This window comes from Micromys minutus (genome assembly GCF_963924665.1).
Source record: "Micromys minutus genome assembly, chromosome: 32".
Lineage (NCBI taxonomy): Eukaryota > Metazoa > Chordata > Mammalia > Rodentia > Muridae > Micromys > Micromys minutus.
This window is the reverse complement of record NC_137967.1, coordinates 19,212,352-19,224,869: the sequence shown is the minus strand read 5'-3', so window position 1 is coordinate 19,224,869 and position 12,518 is coordinate 19,212,352. Positions and strand designations below refer to the sequence as shown.

General features: G+C 49.6%; 1 protein-coding gene across 1 annotated transcript; it reads right to left on the bottom strand.

The window, feature by feature from the left end:
* Positions 1-41: 41 nt before the first annotated feature.
* On the bottom strand, positions 42-12,494 carry LOC308413515 (poliovirus receptor homolog). Its single transcript, XM_080908535.1, has 8 exons — positions 12,382-12,494; positions 10,085-10,438; positions 8,494-8,790; positions 6,758-6,875; positions 3,740-3,897; positions 2,374-2,481; positions 1,540-1,568; positions 42-976 (listed from the first exon to the last, which is right to left on the bottom strand). Exons 1-8 carry the CDS (start codon positions 12,482-12,484, stop codon positions 911-913), a joined length of 1,233 nt encoding a protein of 410 aa, XP_080764661.1. The 5' UTR covers positions 12,485-12,494; the 3' UTR covers positions 42-910.
* Between the last annotated feature and the right edge of the window lie 24 nt (positions 12,495-12,518).

Genomic DNA, 12,518 nt, shown 5'->3' with positions numbered 1-12,518 from the left:
AGCTGGAGACAACAGTGTCAAAGAAGTCGGCCTCAGAAAGATTTTGACAAATACAAATTTATTTTTTTTCATTTATGGTTCACACATTTTTTTGTGTAGCTCATTAAAATGTCTGTAATGAAGACAGACGTCAGAATAGTGTCTGGGAAGGAAAAGATGAACTTGAGAGAAGAGAGCAGGGGTTGAGCTACGTTTAAACTCGAAGACAAATAAATTAAAATAAATTAGTTTCCCATGATTCTTGGCTACACATCAAGTTTGAGGTTAGCCTGGGTTATAAAAAACACTGTCTCAAAAAATATATAAACATATAATTATATAGCGCTTTATAAATATATACTTTACTTCATCAAAAAGAAGACCTAGAAACGTGTGCTGGCACAAACACCTTTAACCACAGCACCGAGGAGGTAGAGGCAGATGGATCTCTGTGAGTCTCAGGCCAGCCTTGGCTACATACTGAGACCTTGCCCAGAGAGGAGGAAGGTGACAGCCCCAAGTGAGTCAACTTGTGGAGTCTGCAGTTGAGTCTCAGGGATGGAAGTCTTTCAGATCTAGCACAGGAGGGAGAGGATTTCCCTTACCCAAACAAAGACTTCAGTTTCCGACTGTCTCAAAGCTGGTTTGATTGCCAGTTTGTGTATAGACGGAGCTTCCCAGAGCCCAAGCTAGACTCACCCTTGCTTTATGCCTCCCCACCCCCAGCTTTCTGAGATGTCAAGTGTGAGCCAGCACATTGAGTCCTTTTGACCACATGGAATTCGGCAGCGTCTTGAGAGACCCCCAAACTTGCTGCACTCATCACTCTGGGAGGCCAGTCTCTCTGGAGGCCTTTCCATTTATGGGAGAACATTTATGGGAGGTTTCCAGTCAGGTCCTCAAGTCCCTTAGCTTGTCTGTCCCAGCACCATCACCTCGTGTTCTTTGTCTCTGTGTTCTGCACAGAGATGCCGTTCACGGACGAATACTGGATGTTCTGGATGGGGGACCAGAGACAGCACACTTTAGTTAGGGCCTCTCTCAAGTAAACAGTCTTCCCAGTGAAGTGACCTGCTCAGGAGCTGGCCCACTTGGTCCCTAAACAGTGGCCACAGGCAGGGATTAGGAGGTGGGTGTAACTTGGAACCTTGGCACTCTGGCGTCAGAGGCTAGCCTAGGCTACAGTGACATGTCCCCACCAAAAACAGAGAGCTGGATGCAATGCCGCACACCTGTAATTCTGTCACTGGGGAGATGGAGGCAGGTGGGCCATGAGTTCAAGGCCAGCCTTGGCTAGACATTGGGTTCAAAAGGATATCCTGATCTCAGAATCAGATGCCTGCTCTTAAAATTCCCTCTAAAGACACACTCAGAATAACAATCTAGCCTCCTCCCATGAGGTCCCATCCTCAAAAGTTTCCACTCCCTTCCAGTGGTGCAAAAGCTGGGGGCCTGGAAATTCCTGGCTCCCAATGCCACACTGCAGCTACCTGTCCCGCTGTCCCTTGAGAAAGTCCACTCAGACCCCTTCATCCCCCTCCCTTGGGTCTCTGTACTCACCTCCCTCTCTACATGCTTCCGAGAACAACCTGGAGAAACAAGAGAATTTGTCAGGAGGAAAGAGGCTCTGGAATCATGGGAAGAAGATGCCTGAGACTCTGGAATCATGGGAAGAAGATGCCTGAGACTCTGGAATCATGGGACGAGGATGTCTGCGGGTGTCTGGGCTTCTTTGGTCTTTGCACTGGCTCAGGACAGGAATGGTGGGGGACACACTTTAGAAATAAACCAATGCTTTAAGGTCATCTCTGGCTACATATAGAATTTGAGGCCAGCCTAGACTACATGAAATAAGAAAAGGGGGGAGGGTTGGTTGGGGGAAGATGGCTCAGTGGTTAAGAATCCCCCAGGGAGGGGCTGGGGGCGTGGCTCAGTGGTAGAGCATCTGCCTAGAATCCTCTAGTGAGGGGCTGGGGGCGTGGCTCAGTGGTAGAGCCCCTGCCTAGAATCCCCCAGTGAGGGGCTGGGGGCATGGCTCAGTGGTAGAGCCCCTGCCTAGAATCCCCCAGTGAGGGGCTGGGGGCGTGGCTCAGTGGTAGAGCTCCTGCCTAGAATCCCCCAGTGAGAGGCTGGGGGCGTGGCTCAGTGGTAGAGCCCCTGCCTAGAATCCCCCAGTGAGAGGCTGGGGGCATGGCTCAGGGGTAGAGCCCCTGTCTAATATACACAAAGCCCAACATTTTTACTTCAAAACTAAATCCAAAACCACTACAACTCTCTGGCTGTACTGAGGGCGCATGCTTGTGGATGCTTGGGACCAAGGCTGCACAGAGTGGGGACTCCTTTGCAGTGGCTCTTGCAAAAGGGTGGAGAAATCCTAAGGAGGAACAGACTCACCAGGCTTGTATATGCACAATGCAGCGACTATTGGTATGATGACACCGAGGACAGCAAAGACGATGATGTAGACTAAGCTCGTATTTTGCTGCACATTCTCAGGTGCCTCTGGAAAAATGGGCGAGCAAGTGAGGAAAGGTGCCCAACTTTTACGTGACCTCTGCTTCTTTGAAACAACGCCCTGAATCCCATCTCCCTCAGTCTACAGTGTCCAGGTGTTGACCACATTTTCTGGTTATTACAGCTGGACTGTCTGTTTTGAGATAGCGGCTCATGTAGCCCAGGCTGACCACAAACCTTGTATAGTCCTGGATAACCTTGGACAACCATTTCTCCTCCCTCACTGTCTCCCAAGCACTTTGATTACAGGCGTGTACCACAACGCCCAGTAGCTAACATGCTAGGGTTTGAACCAGGTCCTCATACCTGTTAAGTAAGAATTCTACCAAAGAAACCCCAGCCTCGGCCCTGGCCATTCAGGCTTTTGAACCTTCTGCATCTGCTCTCCCGGGTGTTGAGGGGTGTGCACCCCTACATCTGACTTCAGAAATTAAAGATGTAAAGAAAATTTAGAACCAGCACCCGGATCCAACCATACCCAAAGCTGTACCTTCAACAGCGTATGTTTTCCAAATAAGAACAGTAATTATTCATGTGTGTGTGTGTGTGTGTGTGTGTGTGTGTGTGTGTGTGCGCGCACGTGCCTTGCCATGGCGGGAAGGGAAGGTCGGAAGACAGCTTGTGGAAGTTGGGTCTCTCCTTCTGGATGTGCCAGGGATTGAACTCAGATCATTAGGCTTGGCAGCGAGCTCTTTATCTGCTTTACCACCTCTGTGCCTCCTGCCTTTCCCTTTCAGCCTTTCTTTGCTTAGTATGTCCAATACCCTTGGAAAGAGATTTCTGAGTTCCTCTGCAGACAGAACCTCTTACGAGCATCACCTGCCAATAAACAAGCTTATGGCCAATGAGCTGAAGCAGGAAATAGGAGGTGGGACATCCGGCAGGGATAGAGCCAAGTGTGGGAGGATTGGGGTCCAGACATAGAGGAAGATGGTCATATGTAACTAAGGACCAAGTAAACAGCCACGTGGCAGAGTTTGGGATTATTAAATTATAAACTAGTCAGGGAACATGCCTAGGTATTTGTAAATATGCTTGCGTCTCGGAGTCATTATTTCCAGAAGTTTGGGGCTGAGAGGAGAAACAACTTATTACGTTCCTTGGTCAGTGGTGTCCCACACCTGCCCCAGCCTGAGCTGGTGACATCTGCAACCCATGACTTGCTGTCATTCATGGCCACCCCGCCCAGATCCCACTGCTAAGGGCCACCCTCCCGGACCTCCCCTCCTGGCCGAGGACTGCTCACCTTTAACGAGGATGAGCACTTGGCCCTGCCCAGACCCCAGGGCATTGGTGACCGTGCACACAAAGATCGTGTTATTGAGACCAGTCAAGGTGGTGATAAGAAGCTGGTTACCCAGACTGCCCTGGGGCTTGGTGGAGTTGAGAGGGAAGCCGAAGGTCCTGGGGAAGACAGCACAGTGAGCAGGCAGCCTCTGATGGAAACAATTGGTGTGGCGGGGACAATGACCTGGGCTGGTCACATACTGGCCAGGCTTTGGCTTCAAGTTCTCACCTCCCGCTGTTCCCCCATCCAGCCACCAGAGGGCACAAAACCACAGGGGCTCTCAGGGCGGGGCCTCACTCTGAGCCCCAGGCTCCATGTGATCTGCCCCCTCCTCTACCTGCGCACATTAACTTGGAGCTCCAGCGCCATGCACAAACATCTCACTCGGGCCTTTGCAGAAGCAGGGGCTGATGGTAGCAGAGAGGCATTTGTAAATGTCATTCTCTCTACCCACAATGCCCTTCCTCCAGTGCCTTCTGCGCTCCCGGCACTGCCTTAGCAACAGCATCCCATCCCACTATTCCTACTGCAGACCGACCTTCCTTCCCGATTCCCCATCCCCGTTTTATCTATCCCAGACATTTATCCTTCCAAGACAACTTTATCATGCTTGGTGGAGCAGAAAGCTCAGAAACACAGAGACCTTGGCCAATTTCCTGCACCAAGCTGGGTTGGAGGGTGTAAGAAAGCATCCGAGCAGGGAGGCAGCAGGTATGGAAGTGTGAAGTTCCGAGCACAGAAGTGACTCAGAGGTACTCTACCACTGAGTCAGTCCTTGGATGCCAAATGCTGATCTCACTTCCTTCCACTAAATCCTGCTGATGTGGTGTGGCCACTAGCCACCATTGCATGCATGACTTCACCCTATTCCTATACGAATGGGTTTGTTCTACTTTTAGACAGGGTCTCACTGGGAGGCTCTGACTGGCTAGAATCTACTCTGTAGACCAGGCTGGCCTTGAACTCACGGAGACCGGCTTGCCTCTGCCTCCCAAGTGCTGGGATTAAGGCATGTGCCACCACACCTGGCCCTAAAGACTGGTTAAATAACTGATGACATATAGACCGGAGATTCTAACAACATGAAAATATGGGCAGGGTCTACTGGTGACTCTGGGAGTCACAGCAAGCAGGAGGCTGAGGGGGGCAGGGTCATCAGTTTGTGGACCAAGCCTGTAGTGCCAGAAACTGGGAACCTGAGGCAGGATTGCAGCAAGTTCTAGACCAGCCATGCTGAGGTGTATGTCAGAAAACTATCTCAAAAAAAAAAAAAAAAAAAAAAAAAAAAAAACCCAAAAATGAGCCAGTAAGATGACTCAGCAGGTGGAAAGCGTTTGCTGCCAAGCCTGATGATCTGAGTTCGATTCCCAGGATACACGTGGTGGAAGGAGAAACAGATATCTGCCTTCTGACTTCCATTCATGCACGGTGGCATTGGCTGCCTTCTCCCCACAAAATAAATGAATAAATGTAATAATTTTTTTTAAAAAATGCCAAATTAGGGGCAGCGAAGAATCAGAAAATCCTCAGCCTGGATTTTTTTTTTTCTTTTGGGCAATCATTTGAGAAATTCCTATGACTGTGCATATTTGGAAATTTCCCTAACAAAATGTTGGAGGAAACAGGGTTATGAAACTGTGAACTTTGATATATTTAGAAGGTGGGAGAGAAGATGTGCAAACTCCCCCAGGACAAGATTACATCTGTTGGGAAACAGAAAAATAGGGAGGGTTGGAGTGTGTGTGTGTGCGTGTGTGTGTACTACATGTGTATGTGTGTCTGAGTGCGTGTCTATGTGCATGTGTGAGTGCATGCACGCATGACTAACCAAAGGCTTTCGGAAGGTGGGTGGCTATACTTGAATACATGGACTAATGGGTCTGTTTGAAAATTCTAGAATGGTTCATCCAAAGTATTTTTGAAATAAAGAAAGCCTAGTAAAAATTATGCTAAATTATTTATTGATTGGGCAAGTGTGAGAGAGCTTGCCTAGAATCCCCCAGAGAGGGGCTGGGGGGGTGGCTCAGTGGTAGAGCCCCTGCCTAGAATCCCCAGAGAGGGTCTGGGGGCGTGGCTCAGTGGTAGAGCCCCTGCCTAGAATCCCCAGTGAGGGGCTGGGGGCGTGGCTCAGTGGTAGAGCCCCTGCCTAGAATCCTTCAGTGAGGGGCTGGGGGCGTGGCTCAGTGGCAACATATTTTCCTAGTGTTTATGAGGCCCTGGATTCTAGCCTTCACTAAAAAAGAAAACCACCCTGTTTTTCTTTCTGTCTATCCCTTTCTCTTTGAGACGGTCTTTATTGATGTGGTCTTGAGATCAGCCTCAGGTTCCCGAGTTTGTACAGCAAGCTTGCCCAGCTGAGCCATCTCCCTTTCCCTTCCGTAGAACCTTAACCTCCAGAGGCGTTTGGAGCATCTGGCGGCTCTGAGGTAACTTTCTTATCTGTACACTGGAAGGACTGGTGGCTCCAGGAATGGAGGGAGCAGGCAGTCAGGAATCAAAGGGATCTAGATGAAGGCAGACATCTTTGATTTGTTTCTAGCCTGGGTGACTCACCTAAGTCTAAACCACTGCCCCAGCTCTCTTTCAACCTTTAACCTGCACAGAGAAGGGAATTCCCAAGGGGTGTGGCAGAAAAAAGAAATCCCTGGACAGCTAGTGTGGCCATGGCCTGAATCCAACCACCCTGAAAATCCCAGGCGCAGTCACGAGACTAAAATTTTACTAGAAATATGACTCTACCGATTTTGACTTTTTGGGGAAGGAGGGGCAGGGTTTCTCTATGTAGCCCTGGCTGTCCTGGAAGTCACTCTGTAGACCAGGCTGGCTTCCAACTCACAGAGGCCCACTGCTTCCCGCATGCTGGGATTAAAATATGGGCCACCATGCCCAATTCTATTTGAATTGCTCCGGTATTCGCCCTTCTCTCTCAGACCCCAGCTCCCCTCCCAGAGACCGTTCCAGGTCCCCGTCACTCACGTGTTCCAGTCATAGCTGATGGGCGCCGGTTTGCTGTCAGCTTCACAGGTCAGGGTTACATTAGTGAGGCCAAGGTGCCAGTTGCTGTCATAGCCAGAGATGAGCACTTCAGGTGGGTCTGGAGAAGACGCATATGAGGCTGAGATCGGGGCAGTGCTTAAGGGGCCCTTTCTTGAGCACGAGGCAACTTTGGGGGTCAACCCATGATTATTAGGTCTGGGCTTCCTTAGTCAGGGGACACTACGGGGCCTTCCCAGTTTCCTCCTTTAACTGAGTTCTCCAAGAACAGACCTTGGCTCATGTTGAGTGTCATGTGAGCAAAGGCCTTTCTGGACATTCCATACATCTTCATGGCTCTGAGAAGAGAGCCCAGGGTAGGCAGTGATGGGAGGGAAGACATGTGGAATGTCACAAGAGCTTGTGTAAGAACCAGGCATTGACCACAGCACTTGGGAAGTGGAGACCAGAGAACTGTAAATTTGAGGGCAGCCTGGGCACTACATTGAAAGATCATGTCTCAACACAGTCCCTGAAAAGCAAGACTGCATTGACACCGTCGATGAGTTTGGTGTAGACAGGGTGTGGGAGGGCAGAGTAGACGCCATTGATTGGCGGGGGGGGGGGGGGGGGGGGAGGAGAAGGAGGGGGAGGAGCTTACTCCTTAGGGAGAAGGCAGGGAAGATATCAGGAAGCAATATTAAGGTAAAGCTAGTAAGACAGGTGCGTGCGTGCGTGCGTGGGTTCGTGAGCATCGACTACATTTGGGTTTGTCCACGCTGGCCTCAAACCCGGATGCTCTGTGGCTTAGCCTCCTGCGTGCTGGGAGTCCCGGTGAGCACTGCCACACCAGACTTACAGGGTCTCACGTGGCCCAGGCTGGACTTGAGCACGTTTTCATAAGCCTTTAGAGAGGTGCTTCTCAACCTTCCCAACACGTGACGTTTTCATACAGCCCGTCATGCTGTGGCGACCCCCAACCGTAAGATTCGTTTTGTTGCTATACCTCCTAACTGTAATTTTTCTACTGCTATGAATTGCAATGTGCACATCTGTGTTTTCCGATGGCGTTAGAGGACCCCTATGAAGGAATTATTTGACCCCAAAGTGGTCAAGACCCACAGGTTGAGAACCTCTTGCCTCCACTTCCGGTCGGGATGCTGGGATTACAGATGTGTGCTACCATGCCAGGCTTATGTGATGCTGGGGTTCGAACCCATAGCTCTATACAAGCTGAGGGAGCAGAGTTTGCTGTGTTGGGTGGTGTTGGGTGGTGCTGGGTGGGCTCTCTGGCTTTGTCTATGTGGGTTGCTGTCAGTTAAGCATCTAGGGGAGGTGACCCTGGACCCACAGAGTGTGAACACCGTCCACGGGACACAGCTAATCACATGTGCTGATGGTGGGGAGACAGACAGCACTGGGCGGTTTGGACTGTGGATGACCCAGGATTCCGTGTCAAAGTGTGGGGCGGGGTTTACAGAGCCTGTCATGGTGGAGATGGTGGGATGTAGATGGGTCGACCGGTCTTGACAATGTGGGAGAGGGGTACCATGTTGGGGAAACAGTGGGCGCCTTAGAGAACCAAGGTAGAAAAGTGTGTGTGTGTGGGGGGTGTAGCACAGACAGTGACAGCGCCCCACTGCGGGTCTAAGGAGTGGGTATGAACGATTGACCATGAGTTAGTGAGGAGTTGGAAGTTGCCCGGGTTAGGGTTTGTACGCATGCGCAGACGCACTCACAAGGCAGGGAAAGAGTCAGCGGCAGCTGGTCCGGCTCCTGGGAGCTTTCATGCTTCACCCTGCAGGTGATGTTCTTGCCGTCTGCCTGCCTAGAAGGCACCATGGAGTAGTAGCTGGTAACTGTGGTGGTGCCCGGCTGGGACCCTGTCTCCTGTATTTCACGGTGGCTTCCATTCACATTCGAGAACCACGTGACTCGTCCCGGAGGGTGACCATCGGCAGAGATACATTTAGCCACGTCCTGCAGCGTCAAGGTGGGAGAGGGTTCCAGGGCCTCTGCAGTGTTGTTGGGTGTGGCTGCAAGAACCATTAAGGACATTTCACAGGCCTTTTTTTTTTTTTTTGAGACAAGATCTCACTATGTAGCCCAGGTTGGCCTGGAGCGCGTGAGCCTCGGTGGTGCAATACAGGCATGAGCAACTATGCTCGGTGTTAGAGGGGTAGTTTAAGGTTATGAGATGGCCAATTTGAAATCCTAGCATTGGGCTGGCAAGACGGGGTTTGCTGCTAAGCCAGATAGCCATGAGTTCAGACCCCTCATGGTAGAAGGACAAGTCCTCTTCCTTTGTCCTGTGACTGCCTCGAGTACAGGCACACAAATAAATAAAATACAATGAAAAATATTAAATACGATCTCAACTCCATTCCCGAAGAACTAGACAGAGGCAGGTTAGGTCTGTATGTCGGGGGAGAGGATAAGAATCCACAGGTCAAGCAGCCAGAATAGGTTTCAGGAGGGAACGGGAGAAGTGGCTCAGCAGTTACGAGTACAGGCTGATCTTCCAAGGACCCAGGTTCGAGTCCCAGCACCAGTGCGGCAGCTCACAACTGTCTATAACTCCAATTCCAGGGGATCCAACATCCTCTCTGGACTTCATGAATGTGTAATACGTATTACATATGAATGCATGAATGTGTAACATATACATACATACATTTGTATAAGATGCTCTTTGGTACATAGCTCTGTAAGTATTATTTAACTAAAGAAGGGATTCTCTATGGTGTCTCTCTTTCTCTCCCTCTCTATCTCTCTCACTGTCGACTAACCACCTCCACGGGTTCCCGATCGGCCTCTTCCGTTCTTTCTCTCTCTCTTTTGTCCTTCTCTGTTCCCTTTCTTTCTCTGACTCCACTCCCTTCCCCATCCCCATACCCCTAAATAAACTTTATTTTATATTAAAAGCAAGAGAAAAAGGAGGAAAGACTAGCCAGGTATAATAATGTACCCACTTAATTCCAGCCCTCAGAAGGCAGAGGCAGGAGAATCGCTGTGAGTTTGAGGCTAGTCTGGTTTACATAGTGAGTTCTAGGTCAGCCAGGGTTAGAAAGATCACATATCAAAAAGATCAGGTCAGGGGACTGGGATGCAGTGTCTGTAGGCTCAGGAAGACATGGTCATCTTCAGATACATAGCAAGTTGGAAGCTAGCCTGGGCTACATGACATCCTCTCTGGATCCTCTGACTTACGTCACATCCGGTCTGAACAACCAAAGGACATGTCATGTCCCAAGGGCATCAAGCCTTCTTGCTTTGGCTAGCTCCCGGCTCCTCTGGCCTGGGGTCCCTTCTCCTCACCCCAGTACTTACCGAACACCTTCAGCCAGACATTGGCACTTCTACTGCCTGTGGGGAACGTGGCAATCTGACATTCATAGATGCCTTCGTCTTCCACGCCCAAGTTCGAGATGGCCAGAGATGCGTTCCTCAGATCCTTGCCCACGCTGGCAACCAAGAATTTCACCCTCTCTGGCTCAGCGATGCTGGGCCCCTTCTTGGGGTGGAAGACAGCCACAGAAGGGTGGGATCCGTCTGCATTCTTTCTCGTCCAGGTAATCTGGGTGATCTTCGAGGTCTCTGTAGATGCCAGACTGCAGTCCAAGACTGTAGACCCTCCCAAGAAGCCGGTTGAGTTGAAGGATGCCCGCACAGCTATATCCCCACCTGGGAAACCAGAGGCATTAATCAATTCATTTAAATTAAATTACTTTAAAGATGTATTTATCTTTAGTTTATGTGTGTCGGTGCTTGCTAGCATGTACGTGCATATAAAAATACTTTCTAAATCCGTTTTTCCTTCTGGCTCCTTTCCATCACTAACAACTCTGAGACTAAGTAGTTATTATTAAATGCCTAGGCCATATGCTTTGGCTCATTCCTGACTAGCTCAGTGACTTGTTTAACATTTAGACTGTTCTGTCTACCGTGTGATTAGTTGTCTCTCCAGTGCCTGATTCTTCCTTAGCATCTCCTCAGTGTCTTCCTGCTGAGACATCTATCCTCTGGCCCCCTCCATCTCTCTCCTCTCTCTCCCTCTCTCTTTTAATGTTTATTTATTTATGTGAGTACACTGTAGCTGTCTTCAGACACACCAGAAGAGGGCATCTGATCCCATTACAGATGGTTGTGAGCCATCATGTGGTTGCTGGGATTTGAACTCAGGACCTCTGGAGGAGCAGTCAGTGCTCTTAACCACTGAGCCATCTCTCAAGCCCTCTTTTTGTATCTCTCACTATTTCTCAGAATCCTCTCTCTTCCTGCCAGTGTCCCACCCTATTTCCTGCCCCAGCTCATTGGCCATTGGCTTTTTTGTTGACAGGTGATTTTTATAAGAGATTTTTCTCTATACGTGTGTGCAGATGTGTGCAATGCCCACAGAGGCCAAAAGTGAGGCATGAAATTTCCCCAAATTTGAGATACAGAGAGGACTGTGAATCACCATGTGGGAGCTGAGAACCGAACCCAAGTCCTCTACAAGAGTATCCAATGCTCTCTCCAACATTTTATCTTACTATAATAATAAATAATAATAATAACAGTAATAACAATAATGCATATATGGTTATATTTAAGTATTTATACATTATAATATAATTATTTAAGTATATTTAAGTATTATTAATGTAATTAAATGTTTCTATTAAAAATTCTATTATAATGTACAATCATTTTACCTTATAATAATATATAATATTTATAATTTGTTATTATCATTAATAATTATTATTAGAGGCAGAGTCTCAGTACATCGACCAGGCTGGTCTGGAACTGCTTGCCTCTGCCTAAATTCTGGGATTAAAGACATGTGTCATCACACAGGGCTGCAGGTACCACTTACAATACTTCAGAAGTCTAATAATGACTTCAGAGTCAAGTTCTGGGAATCTAGGCCCCGCCACGGTGACCCTAGGGTACTCCAGTACGGGGTTCCGCCTGCCTCCACCTCCCTAGTTTTGGGATTAAAGACATGAGCCCCCCCCACCCCCCGTTTTGTTTTGGGTTTTTGTTGCAGCCTGAAGTCAGCAAGCTTCACACCTCACTCAGCGCCCAGCGTGACTAGCTGCTGGCCACCACTGAAACAATGGGACTTAGCACAGGGCTCCTAAATAGGTCGTGTAAGGACCAAGGGTCTATCCTCAGGACTCCAAGCGCTAGAATTCCCCAGCGGGGGACTGGTTTCAGTCTCCAACCCAGCAAAAGGAAAATGAATGAAATCAACTCTGAGTCGCGAAGAGCTTCCTGAAGAGGGTGTGGCTCATGAGTCACCCTGATTTTTTTTTTTCTCAATAGGCCTGTATATATTTTACAATTAAAAAAAAAAAAAACCTTTTTGCGTGCTTGTGTGTCTCCGCGCGTGCGCGCGGACGCTCGCGCTCCGCGGGACAAATCAGAGTCTCGTTCCCGAGCTTAGGCTACTTTGGAACTCATGTCAACCCTCCAACCTCATTCTACTCGTCCTAGGGTGCCCGGTGTGAGCCACCATGCCCGATACTCTCTGCTCCGGAATCCAGACCTAGGACTTTGGGTTGGGAAGAACGAGTCGGGTGGCCTGGGCGGGCCTCTGGAGGTGCGCACAGGCGGAGGAGCAGGGGTGCGGGGCTTCTTACCTGCTTCCTGGGGCGCACAGCCGAACAGCAGCAGCAGCACCCACGGCATTCGCCACCCCAGGGAGCGGGAGGCACGGGCGACATGGGCCAAGTGGTTCGGCATCCGATCCAGCTCTTTGTAAGTCCACGGGGATCCC